The sequence below is a fragment of the Rutidosis leptorrhynchoides genome, chromosome 4 (genome assembly GCF_046630445.1).
Source record: "Rutidosis leptorrhynchoides isolate AG116_Rl617_1_P2 chromosome 4, CSIRO_AGI_Rlap_v1, whole genome shotgun sequence".
NCBI lineage: Eukaryota > Viridiplantae > Streptophyta > Magnoliopsida > Asterales > Asteraceae > Rutidosis > Rutidosis leptorrhynchoides.
In genome coordinates this window covers 577763335-577780347 of record NC_092336.1, presented here as the reverse complement: position 1 = coordinate 577780347, position 17013 = coordinate 577763335, and the positions used below count along the sequence as shown (strand labels likewise).

The following is a 17013-nucleotide window of genomic DNA, read 5'->3' as shown; positions in this document are numbered from 1 at the left end:
ATACTTATGTTATTAATAACAATAATGATAACAATCATAATAATATTGATAATAATATTAATACTAATACTAATGTTAATAATAATAATAATAACAGAAAAAAATATTAATTATTTTAATAATAATGATAATAATAATAATAGTAATAATAATAATAATAATAATAATAATAATAATAATAATAATAATAATAATAATAATAATAATAATAATAATAATGATATTACTAATACTAACAATAATGATAATAATATTAATTGTATGAATGATATTAATAATTATGTTTTTTAATATTTGTAATAACCTAATAACAATAATAATTAATAATAATAATAACAACAACAACAACAACAACAACAACAACAACAACAACAACAACAACAATAATAATAATAATAATAATAATAATAATAATAATAATAATAATAATAATAATAATAATAATAATAATAATAATAATAATAATAATAATAATAATAATGATAATAATAATAATAATGAGTAATAAGTGAACTACCTCAAATAAGCAGTTCTTAAAAATGCCCAAGTCCGGGTTTGAACCCGCGACGTCCCGCTAACCCGTAAACACCCTTAACTATTAATCTGTTTTTAAACACAACCGAAATATATATAATCCAATAACTGTTTCTTCTTCTCCTTCCTTAGAATCAATTCGATCAGAGACCAACCATTTCATCATCATTCGTTAACACAGTCATATCATCATCACTAACACCTCTATTCTATCATCATCATTCTCTTAAATTATTATCATCATCATCATAGTGGTATCGTTATCATTTCTAATTCTTTCTAAACATCATTATCAATCAAACTTCCATTATGCCATTATCACCATCATCACGACTTGATCATAACACCACCGTAATCATCAACGTTCGTTATTTTATGTATAAATTTCGTTTTCGTATTGTTACTATCAACAACATAACGAATCTCAACATGATCAACTCATCATTTAATTGAAATTGGGCTTCGGCCCAAATGGAACCTGAAACCTAGCGGCTAACATAAAATGAAAAAGCTTTCGGCCCAACTCAAATGGGTCTCGGCCCAACAACAAACCCAACTAGAAATCCAATATAAAAAATGCAGCCCACTAGAAGGATACAATTCAGCTTGATCTAACTATTTTTAGGAGAACAAAAAAAAACGTCGGTGGTTGTAATTGTGGGGTCTTCCTCATCAACTTGCATCCACTATATTCTTTAATCTAAATTGTCTACTATCATTACTTTATCTCTTTATTATTTATCATCATCATAACACTGTAACACAATATCCTCAAGCTTCAATTCATCGTGGTTAATCTTCAAAAAACAGATACCGCTGGCTCAAGCACAGAAATAGAGAAAGAGTAGTAGTTTAATTAACACAAGTATGTTTTGTAGCCGTAAAACAAATAGTAGTCGAGTAATATCATTGTTGTCTGTATTTGGGTGTCGGTTTACACAGGAATTTATAGGCGCACTACATGAGGATAGGATGAAGTTTACTGCTGAAATTAACAGAAACAGGAAAGTGGCCAAGGTGTTTGGTTTGTTCATGACAGAAACAAGAAATAGTGAGCGTATAATTTGATAGTTTAGTAATAGTGTTTGGCTAACAATCCTAAAGGTGAAAGTAGTGGTGTAACGTGGTGATCCTAGGTGTGGTTGAGATGATACAACAAAACGTACAATAAAAATACAGGTGATGATTATGGGTTGAAACAGAAAAACAAGCATAGCAGCCGTAGAAGTTATCATGGTTTCGATGATGGTGTTTGCTTCGTGATTTAAACGGAATAGAAACAATACAGCAACAAGAGTTGCTGTTTCAAATGGTAAGTTGGTACAGGAAATAGATTGCAATCGTGGGTTTACACGGAAGAGGGGGAGAGAGAGGAAAAGAGAGAGGTGTATGGTGGTGGTTCGAGGTGGTTGTAGGGTGATGATTGATGATGATTATCGATAGTTTAGGTGATGGATTAAGGTGTTTGCAGGGCTCGACTCAATAAATAGATCAACTTGTTTGTTGTGGGTTCACAAAGAAAAATAGGAGAGGGATAGAGAAGGGATAGTGGAAACCTGATGATGGTTGTCTCGAAACAGCAAAAGAGAAACAAGTGATAACTTTAAATGGAACCAAGGAACCAACAGACTGTAATAGTGGCAAAAACATGAGGTGTTGCAGGTGTGTGGCGATGATGGGTGCTTTGCAGAGAATCATAAATGGTTGTAGGTGTGAATCAAGATGGTGGCGAAGTGGAGATGAGGTGACTCACGATGAGATGGTGTTGTGAAGGTTGAAGATCAAAGAAGATGAGTTGTAGTTTTAAGTAAGAAGATGTATATGTATCTATATATGCATATATGCAATTTATATATTATTATTTTTTCGTTAGATATAATCAATAATAGATATTACTCAATCAACAACAATTAACAATAGTATTTGATATAAAGTAATGATTATAATAATCAATTGAAATTAAACGTGTGATACATTTAACCAACACAACAAATATAGTAACTCAATAATTAATACAAATTATCAATCTTAAACAGTAATTTAATCAACAAATATCTAGAATATGGTAGCAGTCGGGGGTTTGTCATGTTATCAATTTACAGAGCATTAACTCGTTTACTATCTATCGAATGACAATTGAGCGTTACCGTCGTTTATTAAATAACTTCGAAATCACAAAATATATATTCTATATACTTTATTTATATATATATATATACTCATTAAATAATAATTATTATATATTATTTTTATTTTTCAACATTGATTATAACATTTACAATATATAATATTTCTTTTTATAATATACATATATATTTATATATATATATATATATATATATATATATATATATATATATATATATATATATATATATATATATATATATATATATATATATATATATAATTATATGCATATCTATATATTATATATTAAATTAATAATATTAAATATACTGATATTATTTTATATATTTATTTCCAACAATTAAATCATATATTATTTCAAATAATATTTCAAATAAAATTATATATATCTATTTCTAAATTTGTTGTTCGTGAATCGTTCGGGAGTAGTCAAAGGTTAAATGGATTCATGTAAACAGTTTTAAGAATTTTGAGACTCAACTTTACAGACTTTGCTTATCGTGTCGAAATTATATAAAGATTAAGTATAAATTTGGTCGGAAATTTCCGGGTCGTCCCAATCAGACACAAACGCACTGAATGTTGAATGGTTCAGCATTCAGCGCTGAATCATTCAATTAAAAGGTAAACAAACACACCCTCAATCGTGTGCGTTGTGTGCGTTTTAGTATATAGGAGTAATAAATTATAATATGTTTAACGTTCAAGTTATCGATACATCATGTATTTGGTCATCTCTTTAAACCGATCTATTGTCTATTAAAAATTTGATATTAAAAAAAGTTAGATCCTTTTTCATTTTGTTAGTGGTTTTTTTTTATTTTTTCTTAGTTATTGTTTGACAAAAGATGGGCATTAAAATTCAAATAGATCAGAAAATCTAATTAGTTAAATCCTAATACAATTCAAATACAACCAGTGAAAACCAACTACTGATCGATAACATCAAATGAACAAACTAACACGTGAAACACAACTAAGCCCTCGATCTTCAATCACCACTCAAAGAAACGACATCCCCTGTAACATATAAAGGTCCAAAAAAGACTAAAAATAGTTGAAACCCACAACAACTTTCTTTTCAAAACCAACTCCCACTCGCTCTCCATCTTCTCCGGCCACTAGCATCTTGCCCGTGCCCTGGAGGGCTTCTGCGTCAACCGAAGTTATTTTTTTCTATAGCCGTCATGGTCGCAAGCGACGAATATGGTAATGATTAACATATATTCCGTGTTTCAATGTGTTTGGATTGAAGATTTTTAACTTTGACAAGCTGGAATTTCACGTAGTAATTAAATTGATTATTTTATAAAAACATATAAAACATTGCTCCCGTATCATTCATGATTAGGACACTGTGATTTTAATTGGGAACAAAATTATTACACGTGCAACAAGATTACTTTTAATTACAGTATGTCATTAAATCAAATCATTTTTCATGTGTTCACATTGTCGTATTGATATAGACAATTTTATCCATTAGCTTGAAGTAATTAATTAAATATTTTTTTGTGCTAAATATTATACTCAGCTACATTCTAGATATGATTTCTAGAAAAAATCTGTAATAGGTATATTAAGATTATATCAGTACGCTTAAATTAGAAAATATGTTGTAGTAATACAGAGTAATGTATTTGTGGAATGAAAATTTTTATACAGCAACAAATTATGGTAGTTTAACGTTTAAAAAGATTTTTAAAAATTTAAAGAAGTTCTAGAATTACATTTAGCCTATTACCCTTTTTCTGAAGATATCCCTTAGTCCATTGCTAGATTTCATGAAACCAGTTACCATATGCTAAAAATAGGTCGATTCATTTAATTATATATTAAATAAATATATTACTAAAATTATTTACCAGTCAAGTTGTTGCATGTGGTATCAATTTATTCAACAGTAAACTTATTTTAAATTCATTAAAAAAATCAACCATTATGGGACGTGACAACTGGGTTAAGCCCAATGGTACAACATTTCATCTATATAAACCATGCTGTGGAACATATTGACATGCACACCAACCATGGCTTCTCTTCAAACACCAATCACTCCAGCAACTGGAACCACCACTAAATCATTCTCATCTTCATTCACCCAAAATGTCTCATCTTGGCCATTGTTTTCAAACTCATCCAAAAAGTGTGCCATCAAGTCACTAAAACACAAAGTCACTTGCAACTCTGGTTCTTCAGATCACAACCTTGATCGACGAGACATTCTTCTAGGTCTCGGCGGTCTGGCAGGAGCTGTGAACCTTACTTCGGTTCCTTCTGTTGGGGCAGCACCACTTGCTGCCCCGGATATCTCAAAATGTGGGACTACTGCTATGTCTGGGTTCAGACCCGGAGAGAGTACTCCCACTGGCGGGGACTGTTGCCCGCCAAATGCTAATCAAATTATGGACTTTGTGTTCCCGAAGGATCAAGCATTTAAGGTACGACCTGCCGCGCATTTGCTTAGTCCTAAATACATTGCTAAGTTTAACGAAGCGATTAAGCGAATGAAGGAGCTTCCTGCTGATGATCCTCGTAACTTTTTGCAACAAGCGCATATCCATTGCGCTTATTGCAACGGAGCTTACACTCAGTCTTCGAGCGGGTTCCCGGATATCGAAATCCAGATTCACAACTCGTGGTTGTTTTTCCCGTTTCATCGTTGGTATCTTTACTTTTACGAGAGAATTTTGGGGAGTTTGATTGATGATCCCACATTCGCATTGCCATTCTGGAACTGGGACACCCCAGCTGGAATGACAATTCCGTACTATTTCAACGACTCGAAATCAGCATTGTTTGATTCCAAAAGAAACCAAGCTCACTTGAAAGGAGTCGTTGATCTCGGTTACAATGGTAAAGATAGCGACACAACCGATCTCGATAAGGTGAAAAATAATCTGGCAATCATGTACCGGCAAATGGTGACAAATGCAACTGACCCCACCGCGTTTTTCGGAGGTGAGTACCGTGCGGGAATTGAACCGATCTCTGGTGGTGGATCGGTTGAACAAAGCCCGCACACTCCGGTTCATAGGTGGGTGGGTGACCCAAGAGAAACAAACGGTGAAAACCTCGGAAACTTTTATTCCGCGGGTCGTGACACACTTTTCTACTGTCACCATTCGAATGTGGACCGAATGTGGTCGTTATGGAAAATGTTGGGTGGGAAACATAAGGACATAACCGATCCAGATTGGTTAAACGCGTCTTTTGTTTTCTATGATGAAAACAAAAATCTTGTACGTGTGTACGTGAAAGACTGCTTGTTCACTAATCAGTTAGGGTACGACTACCAACGAGTGGACGTACCCTGGCTGAAGAGCAAACCGGTCCCACGTGCACCCAAATCAGGAATTGCTAAAAAACTAGTTGGAAAAGTTGCTAAGGCACCTGATGTTACGTTCCCGGTGAAACTCGACAAAATCGTGAAGGTTTTGGTACCACGACCGAAGAAATCAAGAAGTAAGAAGGAAAAGGAAGAGAAGGAGGAGCTTTTGATCATTCAGGGTATTACTTACGACAGCGAAAAGTACGTGAAGTTCGATGTGTATGTGAATGACGAGGACGATGATGCGAGTGCACCTGATCAGACTGAGTTTGCCGGAAGTTTCGCTCAGTTGCCACATAAGCATAAGGGTAAGTCACAAAGCAAGACTAACTTCCGTGCTGGACTCACGGAGCTATTAGAGGAGCTCGAGGCGGATGACGATGACAATGTGTTGGTGACTGTGGTCCCGAGATCGGGATCTGAAGATATCACGATTGACGCGATTAAGATCATCTACGCTTAAGTTCAAGATTTGACGACATTTTATTGATGTTAATTAAGTTGATCATTGGTCGAGTTAGATTAGTGATCTTGCATGCTACTATCCTTAGAACTATAATATTAATTAGTACTATTATTATAAGTTGATTTAAGTTAATCCTTGATCGATTAGTGGGTGAGGGTTTGAGTGTTTGTTTGCGGAGCGTGTTGGTTTGAGTCTGATCGAGGTCATGTCATGCTTATATGACTAAGATCCAAAAAATAAATCTTTCAGGTTTGAGACTGCTTATGTAAGCTACGGGGTTCTTACCCCCTTTTATAATTAATTAATAATATTTCTATTTCATTATATTATTATGTATATATTTATTTATATTTATTTATTGAATAAATTCTTGTTACGTATATGCACGTTTTCTCAGTTTGATCACAATTGAATACTAGAATGATTACAGAGCTAACATTTTACTAGTACACGTAAGACGTTTAAGTGAGTTTTTGTTTATGACTTTTGACTTCTGACTTTAAATTGTGCAGAGTAAGAAGCACGGCTTTGATAGTTTGATACAATTGACATTTTAGTTAGTATCATTTGACATTTTCAACATAGGTGTTCAACGAGCATTAGGGGTAATCGCCCGACTTCGGATCCCCTTCATTTGTAGTAAGGTGTTTTTACGAATGTCTATTTGTATTTATGCTTGGTCTCAACAATAGCGGTGTTTGAAAATGATCGTTTTCCTAATGTTTTTATAAATTTTGATTAAAAATTGAAAGAGTAAAATTAAAGAGTAAAAACTGATTTAAAAAAAAATGAAATGTGACATTAGCAATGGAGAAAGGAGAAAAGGTAAAAGAAATCTTCTGCCATTCAAAATTAAAGAATGTCATCATGGTGATCATCTAGGCTGGAATATATATTTCATATTTTTGTTAGAAATTTAATTATTTAACTCTTGCTGATTTAATTAAAGAAAGAAAGAAAATTTGAAATCATATTTATAGGTACTATGAACAGGACTTTTATAAATAGTATAGTATAAAAGAGTTAATCATTTTATTCATAATTCTATAATTGATATTTGCTAATCTACTTTTAGATAAGTAATAAAATTCTATAATTGATATTTGCTAATCTACTTTTAGATAAGTTTGATAGGTAGTTAAATATTTGAAGGGAGATGATTAACAAAAAATTTATAATTATATTTTTAAATTTATTTAGGGAGTTGAACCTCCATAATTATAACTTGGCAAATGGTTCAAAAAAGTAACCTAAGTTACTTAATTTGACAATCAAGGTAACCTCCAATTTAGCTAAGCCAAAAAATGATTGCAATTTAATTTATGCTCACAAAAAGGATTGTATGTTCAAATTTTTTTAAAATTGAGATAATATCAAATGAACACAAGATCTAAAATCACAAATTACTTCAAATTGTGACTTGGAATAGATTCCTAGAGCTTCGATTATCATTTTTTGTGAAGCAACTCGATCCAAAACATCATGAAAAATAATGAATCGGGATGAACAAGTCGTTTGAACAAGTCGAGATGAACAAGTCGATTCATTGTTTTTCATGATGTTTTGGATCTAGTTGCTTCACAAAAAATGATAATCGAAGCTCTAGGAATCTGTCCAAGTATCAATTTGAAGTAATTCGTGATTTTAGATTTTGTGTTCATTGAATATTACCTCAATTTTAAAAAATTTGAACACGCAATTCTTTTTGTGAGCAAAAATTAAATTACAATCCTTTTTGGGCTTAGCCAAATTGGTAGTTACCTTGATTGTCAAATTGGATAACTTAGGTTACCTTTTCGAAGCATTTAAAAAGTATAATAGTAAGTTTGTGTGCAGGGGCGAAAACTAAAGTGGACAGAGGGGGGCAGCCGCTCCCAGTGAATTTGCAATTTTCAGTGTAAAAATTTCGGATTTTTCGATTTTGCCCTAGTGAAATTTTTTTACCCCAAAGTCTTCATATTTTGTCATAAAACCTCTATATTTTGTCCTAAAAAGTTTAAATTTTGACCCAAAACCTTCAAAATTTGCCTTAAAACCTTCAAATTTTGCCTAAAAACTTTCAAATTTTCCCCCAAAACTTTCATTTTTGCCCAAAAAAATTGTTACGCTTTTAATAAAAAATTTCGCACCGGTGAAAAGAATTCCTACTTCCGCCACTGTTTGTGTGTATGGATCAATTTTTAATGTGTGAGTATCATCTTCCAGAGTCATTCGTCATAGCTAAGCTAATGGCGGGATTTTTAGGGCTTTTCCCGTCTAAGAAAATTCAATTAATGAGTAATAAATTTTTTTTTTTTGAAAAGCCAAATATATTAATATCAAGAAATATTACAAGTGTTCGCTTATGTACATCACAGTTCACAAAACCTCAAATATTTACATAAAGAGATGCCAAGTTAGCATCGACACATAGCAATTTCATATTAAAAAGATTGACGGATTATGAAATCAATTGTGCCAATCGATGACCTTTCCTTTGATTCTCTTCACGATCCACTCAATGCTTTTGATTTGGATTTCATTTAGCGCCCACGGGGTATTTTAACACTTATTTTTGAAGATCTTATCATTCCTATTCTTCCAAATTAGGTAACAACTTGTCCACATAACCGCTTGCAAAATGAGTTTGCCCGCATCCGCAACTTGATGTCCAACACAATCATGAAGAAAAGCATCCAAGTTTACATATGATGACCCGCCCAAACCCCACCAATTAAGCACTTTGCCCCAAACGTCATGAACTTTAGAGCATGTAAGTAAAGAGTGTTCAACCGTCTCTATTTCGTCATCACATAGTGGACAAAGAATAGAGTGGAGATCCACCCCCCTTTTGTCGAGTTCCATACGCACCGGTAACCGCCCTTTTCTAGCACGCCAAATAAAGACTTCTACTTTTTTGGAACCAAGTTATTTTTTAATGATTCCTTCGCGTTTGCACCCGCACAAATTGTTTTCTCGTTGATGAGATTTTTTAAATTTTTTGTTGTCAAAATACCTCCACTTTTTGCAGCCCATATCCACGAATCACTGTGTTCCGGTACCAACTTAACACTTTCAAGCAGCCTGCACAGGTCAGACAGCTCACCATTTGAACGACCTCGAGGAGTTCTAGTCCAGGACCACTCTGCTTCGATCTTTGAACCGTCCCACCTCAGCCTATCTTTCACGCAAACATCCGAGTGTGTCTCCTACCTTGCCAACCTTTGGAATCTGTCTTTTAGTGTGAAGTTTCCTAACCAAGTGTCACCCCAAAACGATGTAGATGCCCCGTCACCAAGTTTACGAACAAAGAGGCCTTTGAAAGGGATTCCAAGTGTTTCAATTTCAAGGCTTGTAGCAATAATTCTCGACCAAACTGTATTATGAGAACAAGAAAAAGAATGTGAGTCAACGTGTAAGCCACCCGATGGTCCATAAATGCTCGAGATGACCTTAACCCATAAAGAGTGAGTTTCGATTTTAAACCTCCACCGCCACTTACTGATTAAGGCCATATTTTTATTTTTCAGGGAGCCCAAGTTTAACCCGCCCAACCCATAAGGACGGATCGCTTCATCCCATTTAACCCAAGAGATATGAGAATTCCCACCCGAACCGCCCCAAAAGAAAGAACGCCTCACACTCTAAAGTTTTTTAATCACACATTGCGGGGCACGGAAGAGCGAGAAAAATTATAACGGGAGACTATTTAACACCGATTTCACAAGAGTCAAACGTCCACCATACGACATCGTTCGTGCTTTTCAATCGGACAATCTTTTATCGAATTTCCTTACAACCGGATCCCAAGCTTCTAATTTGTACATCTTTTCTCCAACCGGAAGGCCAAGATACGTGAACGGAAACGAACCCACCTTACAGTTAAAAGACTTGGCCATGGACTCGATTATGTGCTTTTCCACACCCAACCCATATAAAATGCTCTTTTGGTAGTTTACTTAAGCCCTGATGTGAGTTCAAAGCACTTTAGAATCTTCATAAGGTTCGTGATGTTGGTCACATCCCATTTACCAAAGAAGATAGTGTCATCTGCGTATTGTGAATGGGAGATTTGAACATTATCGCACCCTACTTCCACACCAACAAACAAGTTATTTCTCACGACCATTTTCGTTAACACGTTAAGTCCTTCCGCCGCTAGAATAAAAAGGAAAGGCCAGAGAGGGTCGCCTTGCCTCACTTCACGTTCGAGTTTAAATTCATTTGTTGGTGATCCGTTCACTAAAATCGAAATCGATGCCGACCTTAGCCAATTCTGGATCCAACTTCTCCATTTATTCCCGAACCCCATCATTTCCATAATTTCAAGTAAGAACTCCCAATTGAGACTATCAAAAGCCTTCTCAAAATCCACTTTGAAAACGAGACTTTTAAGTTTTTTATGTTTCAAAAAATCAAGAGTCTCATTTGCGATGAGTGCCCCGTCCATGATGTTCCTACCTTTAATAAATGCACTTTGCTCATATCCTACTAGATTCGGAATCACCTTTTTGAGTCTGTTTGAGAGTAGTTTTGCCACAATTTTATAATAGCTTCCGATTAAGCTAATTGGTCGGTAATCATTTAGCCCTGTTGGTTCAAGCTTTTTCGGAACAAGTGTTATGAAAGATGCATTACATCCTTTGAAGATATCGCCGGTGTCCCAGAACGTATGAATAGCATCAATGAGATCATCTTTAATAGTAGGCCAAAACTTTTTAAAGAAGTCGAGGTTGAAGCCATCCGGGCCCGGGGGCCTTCGAGCTACCACACTCGTTTACCGCATCCCAAATTTCACCTTCCGAAAAACTCACTTCTAATGCGTCTGCAGCAGTGGGAGATATGCTGTTTAAAACAGCCCCCGGCGGCCCAATACACCCCATTAAAAAGGGTCTGATAGTTGCATTATTAGTGAAGATTCCATGAAAATGGTTAAACACAGTTGACTTAATGACGTTTGGGTCCTCGTTCCAAGATCCATTGATGATTAGTCCTCGAAGATTACATTTATTAAACCTGCGCCGGATGGAGGAGTGAAAATATTTAGTGTTTTCGTCGCCTTCCAATATCTAGTTAATCCGAGCCTTTTGTCTTAGCATACTCATTTTGGACCTCTCTTTTTCAATCCACTTCCTTCGGGTTTTGTAACTAAATCTCCCTCTCCGCGTCATTTAAACCGCCTTGCTCAGCTTTTGATTCCTAAATATCAACTTCTGCCCTTAAGTTTTTGATCTCAACATCGATATTGCCAAATTCACCTTTACTCCAGGATCTCAATTCTCCTTTGACATTTTTAAGCTTATCCCTAAAAACGCAATCTTTCCTAGCACTACGAACATTTTTATTCCAAGCATCAACAATTATCCTATCAACACCATCTCGATTCAACCATTCATCAAACACCTTGAAGGGTTTCGGACCAAAGTCAATTTTCTTGTCCCTAAAAACGAGAGGGCAGTGGTTCGATTCTCTTCTATCTAGTGCCATGATCGAAAGGTCGTCCCACAGTTCAATAAACTTGTCATTTACGAGGAACCGATCAAGTTTACTGAATTTTAAACCATCGTCGCTGATACGAGTGAATATTTGTGTGATGACCCGGGAATTTCCGACCAAATTTAAACCTGAATCTTTATATGATTTCGACACGATAAGCAAAGTCTATTTAACTGAGTCTCAAAATATTTGAATTATGTTTCATAAATGCAATTGACCTTTACTGTTTCCGACGATTCACGAACCTTTTATCGCAAATAGAAATGTGTATATAAATAATTATACATGTAAATAATTATATATTATAAATTAATTATATTAACGAAACTATCATGTGATTTATGTATTAAAGAAAACTTAAACTTGTTATGTAAAACCGTTTACTTAAATATAGAGAGTAGATTAAATTTTACATAAACTGCTAATGTTAACAAAAGTATTTAAAATTATAATGGAGAGTATTTATTAATATATTATTTACCTGATATTTAAAAATATAGTTAAATATGTAGGTAATATATATATATATATATATATATATATATATATATATATATATATATATATATATATATATATATATATATATATATGATTCTATACATAATTAATGTTTTTTGTATATATAAAACATGTAAATATTAAATGGCATATGTAATAGTAATATATTAAAAATAATTACAAGTTTGAATATAGTGATATATCAATATTATTATAGTTAATAGTAAAATATAACTTTAGTTATTATTGTTATAATTATTATTAATATTACTACTAAAACTTTCATTATTAAGAATTCTTTTATTACTAATATCATATTATTAATTAACTTATTATATTTATTACAAGTTATCAATATTGATTTATCTATATCATCATATTATTATTATAATTATTTTTAGTATTACTAGTTTTGTTATTTAAATTAATATTAATGATTAATAGTAATGTTTATATTAGTAATAATATTATGTTTATTTAATATATAAAATACATACATAAATATATATATATATATATATATATATATATATATATATATATATATATTCTGATAAACAGATATATAGATGCATAGTATAAATATATACGTACAATATACAGAATATATATATATATATATATATATATATATATATATATATATATATATATATATATATATATATATATACATTATATATATAAATTCAGGTATATATAAATACATATATAAATATAATACAGTATATATATAATTAAATATAAAAGATACATATACAGATAACCAGATATACATTAATCAGATATATATAGATTAAGTATACAGATAATTAAATACGTATACATATGATTAAATAAATGAATCCATATAAATATATAACACAAACTTTAAACTGTTTTCAATCGTTCTCAAGCTGTAGTAGTTTTTTACTTTATGTTCCTAATCCAGTACAAATTGATTCCATACAATTCATTAACAAACAAAACTGTCAAAGGTCGATGTCTGTTATATTTTTTTTTATTTTCTATTGTAACTGATGAACAAAGCATGTCGACACCTAATGCTATCAGACAATCGAATTTCTTAGTGATATTGACAAAAATCATTTAAGTCTCCATTACCAATATCAATTATAACTACTCTCTATGATTATTATTTTACGAATTTAAACTGAAAGCTCAGAAAACAACCGCCCCGACCTCTGTTCTTGTTTCAATTTCCAAAAACTTCAAAAACGAATTTAAACTCAAAATCTATTAATGCAATTACGTTTATAATTCTCTAGTGAATCTTTCTGTAAAGTTTCAAGACGTAATTCTTCATATTGAGTGTTAATTCTAGAGTCAAAGTTTATACTTCAAAAAGTCAACTTATGTTCTTCATTTAAATTCGAAGTTTCTGTTTTGAATTAAATCAAATTGATGATCCCTAAAGTTTCTATGAGGGATTTAAAACATTTTTCATGTTATAACCGTTAGCTAAAAGTGTCTAGAATTCAAAAGTCACCTATGGTGTTCATCCTTTTCCTCGTCGCAACAGCAGAAGCACTTAGATTGTTTATTTTATATTTTTTTTTGTTTTCAGTTAATCACACAAGTCGCTTCTGTTTCAATGTCAAGTTCAAAATTAATTTAGTAACTCAATTTTTGGTTTTGGCCGATTGCTGTATCGTGGGAAGAAGATGAATAAGAACAAGTAATTGATACGGGTTATATATATTTAGAAGGGATATTTATTCAGAAAACAGGCAACAACCTGATGGTTTAGAGTGTTAGTGGTATGCGAGAGGTCTCGGGTTCGATCCCCATCTTGGGCAAATTCTTTTTAGGATGGCTCTTTAAAGGGTATACACTTCCATATCTATTTTTATTATTATTATTATTATTATTATTATTATTATTATTATTATTATTATTATTATTATTATTATTATTATTATTATTATTATTATATTATTGTTATTATTATTGTTATTATTATTAATTTTAGTATTAAAATTATTATTGTTATTAATATTACTAAAATGAGTAGTAATTATAAGTTATTATTATTATTAAGTATTAGTAACATTATGATTATTATTATTATTATCATCTTGCTATTATGAAAAATCATTAAGTATTATTCATGGTTATTAGTGTTATTAATATCAATATAAGTATTTTTATGATTAGGCTTAATATTATAATTGTCATTATGAAAATAATACAAATTATTATTATTAGGATTAATAATAGTATTAGTATCATTGTAGATTCATTATTATTATTATTATTAATAAAATTGTTATTATTAAAGATTACCATTCTTAATATTGTTATAGTTATTATTATTAAGTATTATGTACTAATGTCAAAAATTATTATTTTCACTACCATTATTACTAAATCTTTCGTTTTACCAAAAACTACTAATATTATTATTATGAGAATTATAATCAAAAACTATCATCAATATTATTATTAACAAAAATTATTAACTTTAATACTTTTATTAGTAACATTAGGTATTATCATTATTATCATTTTTTTTAGCATTACAAATAATATCTTGGTATTATTATAATTACTATATTTTAACAAACAAACAATATATATATATATATATATATATATATATATATATATATATATATATATAATACATATAACATAATAAAATTTATATTATCATATACAAAATGAATATATGAATATATATATATATATATATATATATATATATATATATATATATATATATATATATATATATATATATATATATATATATATATATATATATATTATTAATATAAAAAGTGTATAACTAATAGAATTATATATATATATATATATATATATATATATATATATATATATATATATATATATATATATATATTATTCGATTACAACTATGTATATTAATAAATACACAAATGATATAGGTTCGTGAATCCGAGGCCAACCCTGCATTATTCAATGTCGTAATATGTATTTTTACTACAAAATACATTAGGTGAGTTCATTTACTCCCTTTTTACTCATTACATTTTTGGGTTGAGAATACATGCAAATGCTTTATTAACTATTTTACAATATTTATATGCGTGAGTTCATTTGCTCCCTTTTTACTCATTACGTTTTTGGGCTGAGAATGCATGCAAATGCTTTATTAACTGTTTTACAATATTTATATGCGTGAGTTTCATTTGCCTTTTTTTTACCCTTTATATTTTTGGGCTGAGAATACATGCAGGTTTTATAAATGATTTACAAAATAGACACAAGTACGTGAAACTACATTCTATGGTTGAATTATCGAAATCGAATATGCCCCTTTTATTAAGTCTGGTAATTTAAGAATTAGGGAACGGACACCCTAATTGACGCGAATCCTAAAGATAGATCTATTAGGTCCAACAAGCCCCATCCAAAGTAACGGATGCTTTAGTACTTCGAAATTTATATCATGTCCGAAGGAGGATCCCGGAATGATGGGGATATTCTTATATGCATATTGTGAATGTCGATTACCAGGTGTTCAATCCATATGAATGATTTTTGTCTCTATGCATGGGACGTATGTTTAGGAGAAATATGAAATCTTGTGGTCTATTGAAATTATGAAATGATTATTTATGTTAAACTAATCAACTCACCAACCTTTTGGTTGACACTTGAAAGCATGTTTATTCTCAGGTACGAAAGAAATCTTCCGCTGTGCATTTGCTCATTTTAGAGATATTACTTGGAGTCATTCATGACATATTTCAAAAGACGTTGCATTCGAGTCATTGAGTTCATCAAGAATATTATCAAGTCATTTATAGTTTAGATATATTATGAAATGGTATGCATGCCTATCAACTTACAATGAGATGGAAGTTTGTCTTTTGAAAACGAATGCAATGTTTGTAAAATGTATCATATAGAGGTCAAGTACCTCGCGATGTAATCAACTGTTGTGAATCGTTTATAATCGATGTGGACTTCGTCCGGATGGATTAGGACGGGTCGCTTCACTTTTCCCGTTAATCGGGATGTCAATCAAACGATTCCTGTCAATGACTTCATTAAACCGTTGAGCGCGACCTTGATTAAATCTGCAATTCATACAATCCGAATGTATTCTGACTTCATTGAAGTCACCACACAAGACGCAAGGATAATCAACATCACTTAGAAGTTTATCTAAACAGCACCACATCTCCTTCTTATCTTTATCATTATGGGGTCCATAGATATTGACAATTAGAGATTCTGCACCCGACCCGATCCAAACCCCAAGTATTGCAATGAAGTAACTGTTACCAATCGCATTATTAACCGTAAACCTAGAGGAATCCCAAATTACCAGCATTCCTCCAGAGTTCCCGACAACTTCTCTCTAGGCATAGCCAAAGAGATTACAGCCCCACAAATTTTGCACCCACCTATCCTCTAGATACCTACATTTAGTCTCTAGAAAAACAGCAATATCAGGCCGTTCCACACAGCATAAACCTTTGACCCACCCAAATTTCCCTTCGACACCAAATCCACGCACATTAACCGAGAGTATCATCATAAATAAGAAGAAACAGACGAT

General features: G+C 31.7%; 2 protein-coding genes across 2 annotated transcripts; one reads left to right on the top strand and one right to left on the bottom strand.

Annotated features, from left to right (window-relative positions):
- Window positions 1–4715: 4715 nt before the first annotated feature.
- On the top strand, window positions 4716–6806 carry LOC139845464 (polyphenol oxidase I, chloroplastic-like). Its single transcript, XM_071835720.1, has one exon. The coding sequence runs from the start codon at window positions 4716–4718 to the stop codon at window positions 6477–6479; it is 1764 nt and encodes a 587-aa protein (XP_071691821.1). The 3' UTR covers window positions 6480–6806.
- A 4854-nt stretch (window positions 6807–11660) lies between these two features.
- Window positions 11661–16989, bottom strand: LOC139842816 (uncharacterized). The gene is made up of 3 exons (XM_071832920.1): window positions 16897–16989; window positions 16449–16812; window positions 11661–11938 (listed from the first exon to the last, which is right to left on the bottom strand). Exons 1-3 carry the CDS (start codon window positions 16987–16989, stop codon window positions 11661–11663), a joined length of 735 nt encoding a protein of 244 aa, XP_071689021.1.
- Between the last annotated feature and the right edge of the window lie 24 nt (window positions 16990–17013).

What these genes read in the sequence shown, in the direction of transcription:
- LOC139842816 (XM_071832920.1), bottom strand. Translation starts at nt 16,989, where the DNA reads ATGATACTCTCGGTTAATGTGCGTGGATTTGGTGTCGAAGGGAAATTT. An exon ending in TGGAACGGCCTGATATTGCT is followed by an intron (nt 16,813 to 16,896) that starts GTTTTTCTAGAG and finishes GGCTATGCCTAG; the next exon opens with AGAGAAGTTGTCGGGAACTC. An exon ending in CATCCCGATTAACGGGAAAA is followed by an intron (nt 11,939 to 16,448) that starts GTGAAGCGACCC and finishes TCATGGCACTAG; the next exon opens with ATAGAAGAGAATCGAACCAC.
- LOC139845464 (XM_071835720.1), top strand. Translation starts at nt 4,716, where the DNA reads ATGGCTTCTCTTCAAACACCAATCACTCCAGCAACTGGAACCACCACT.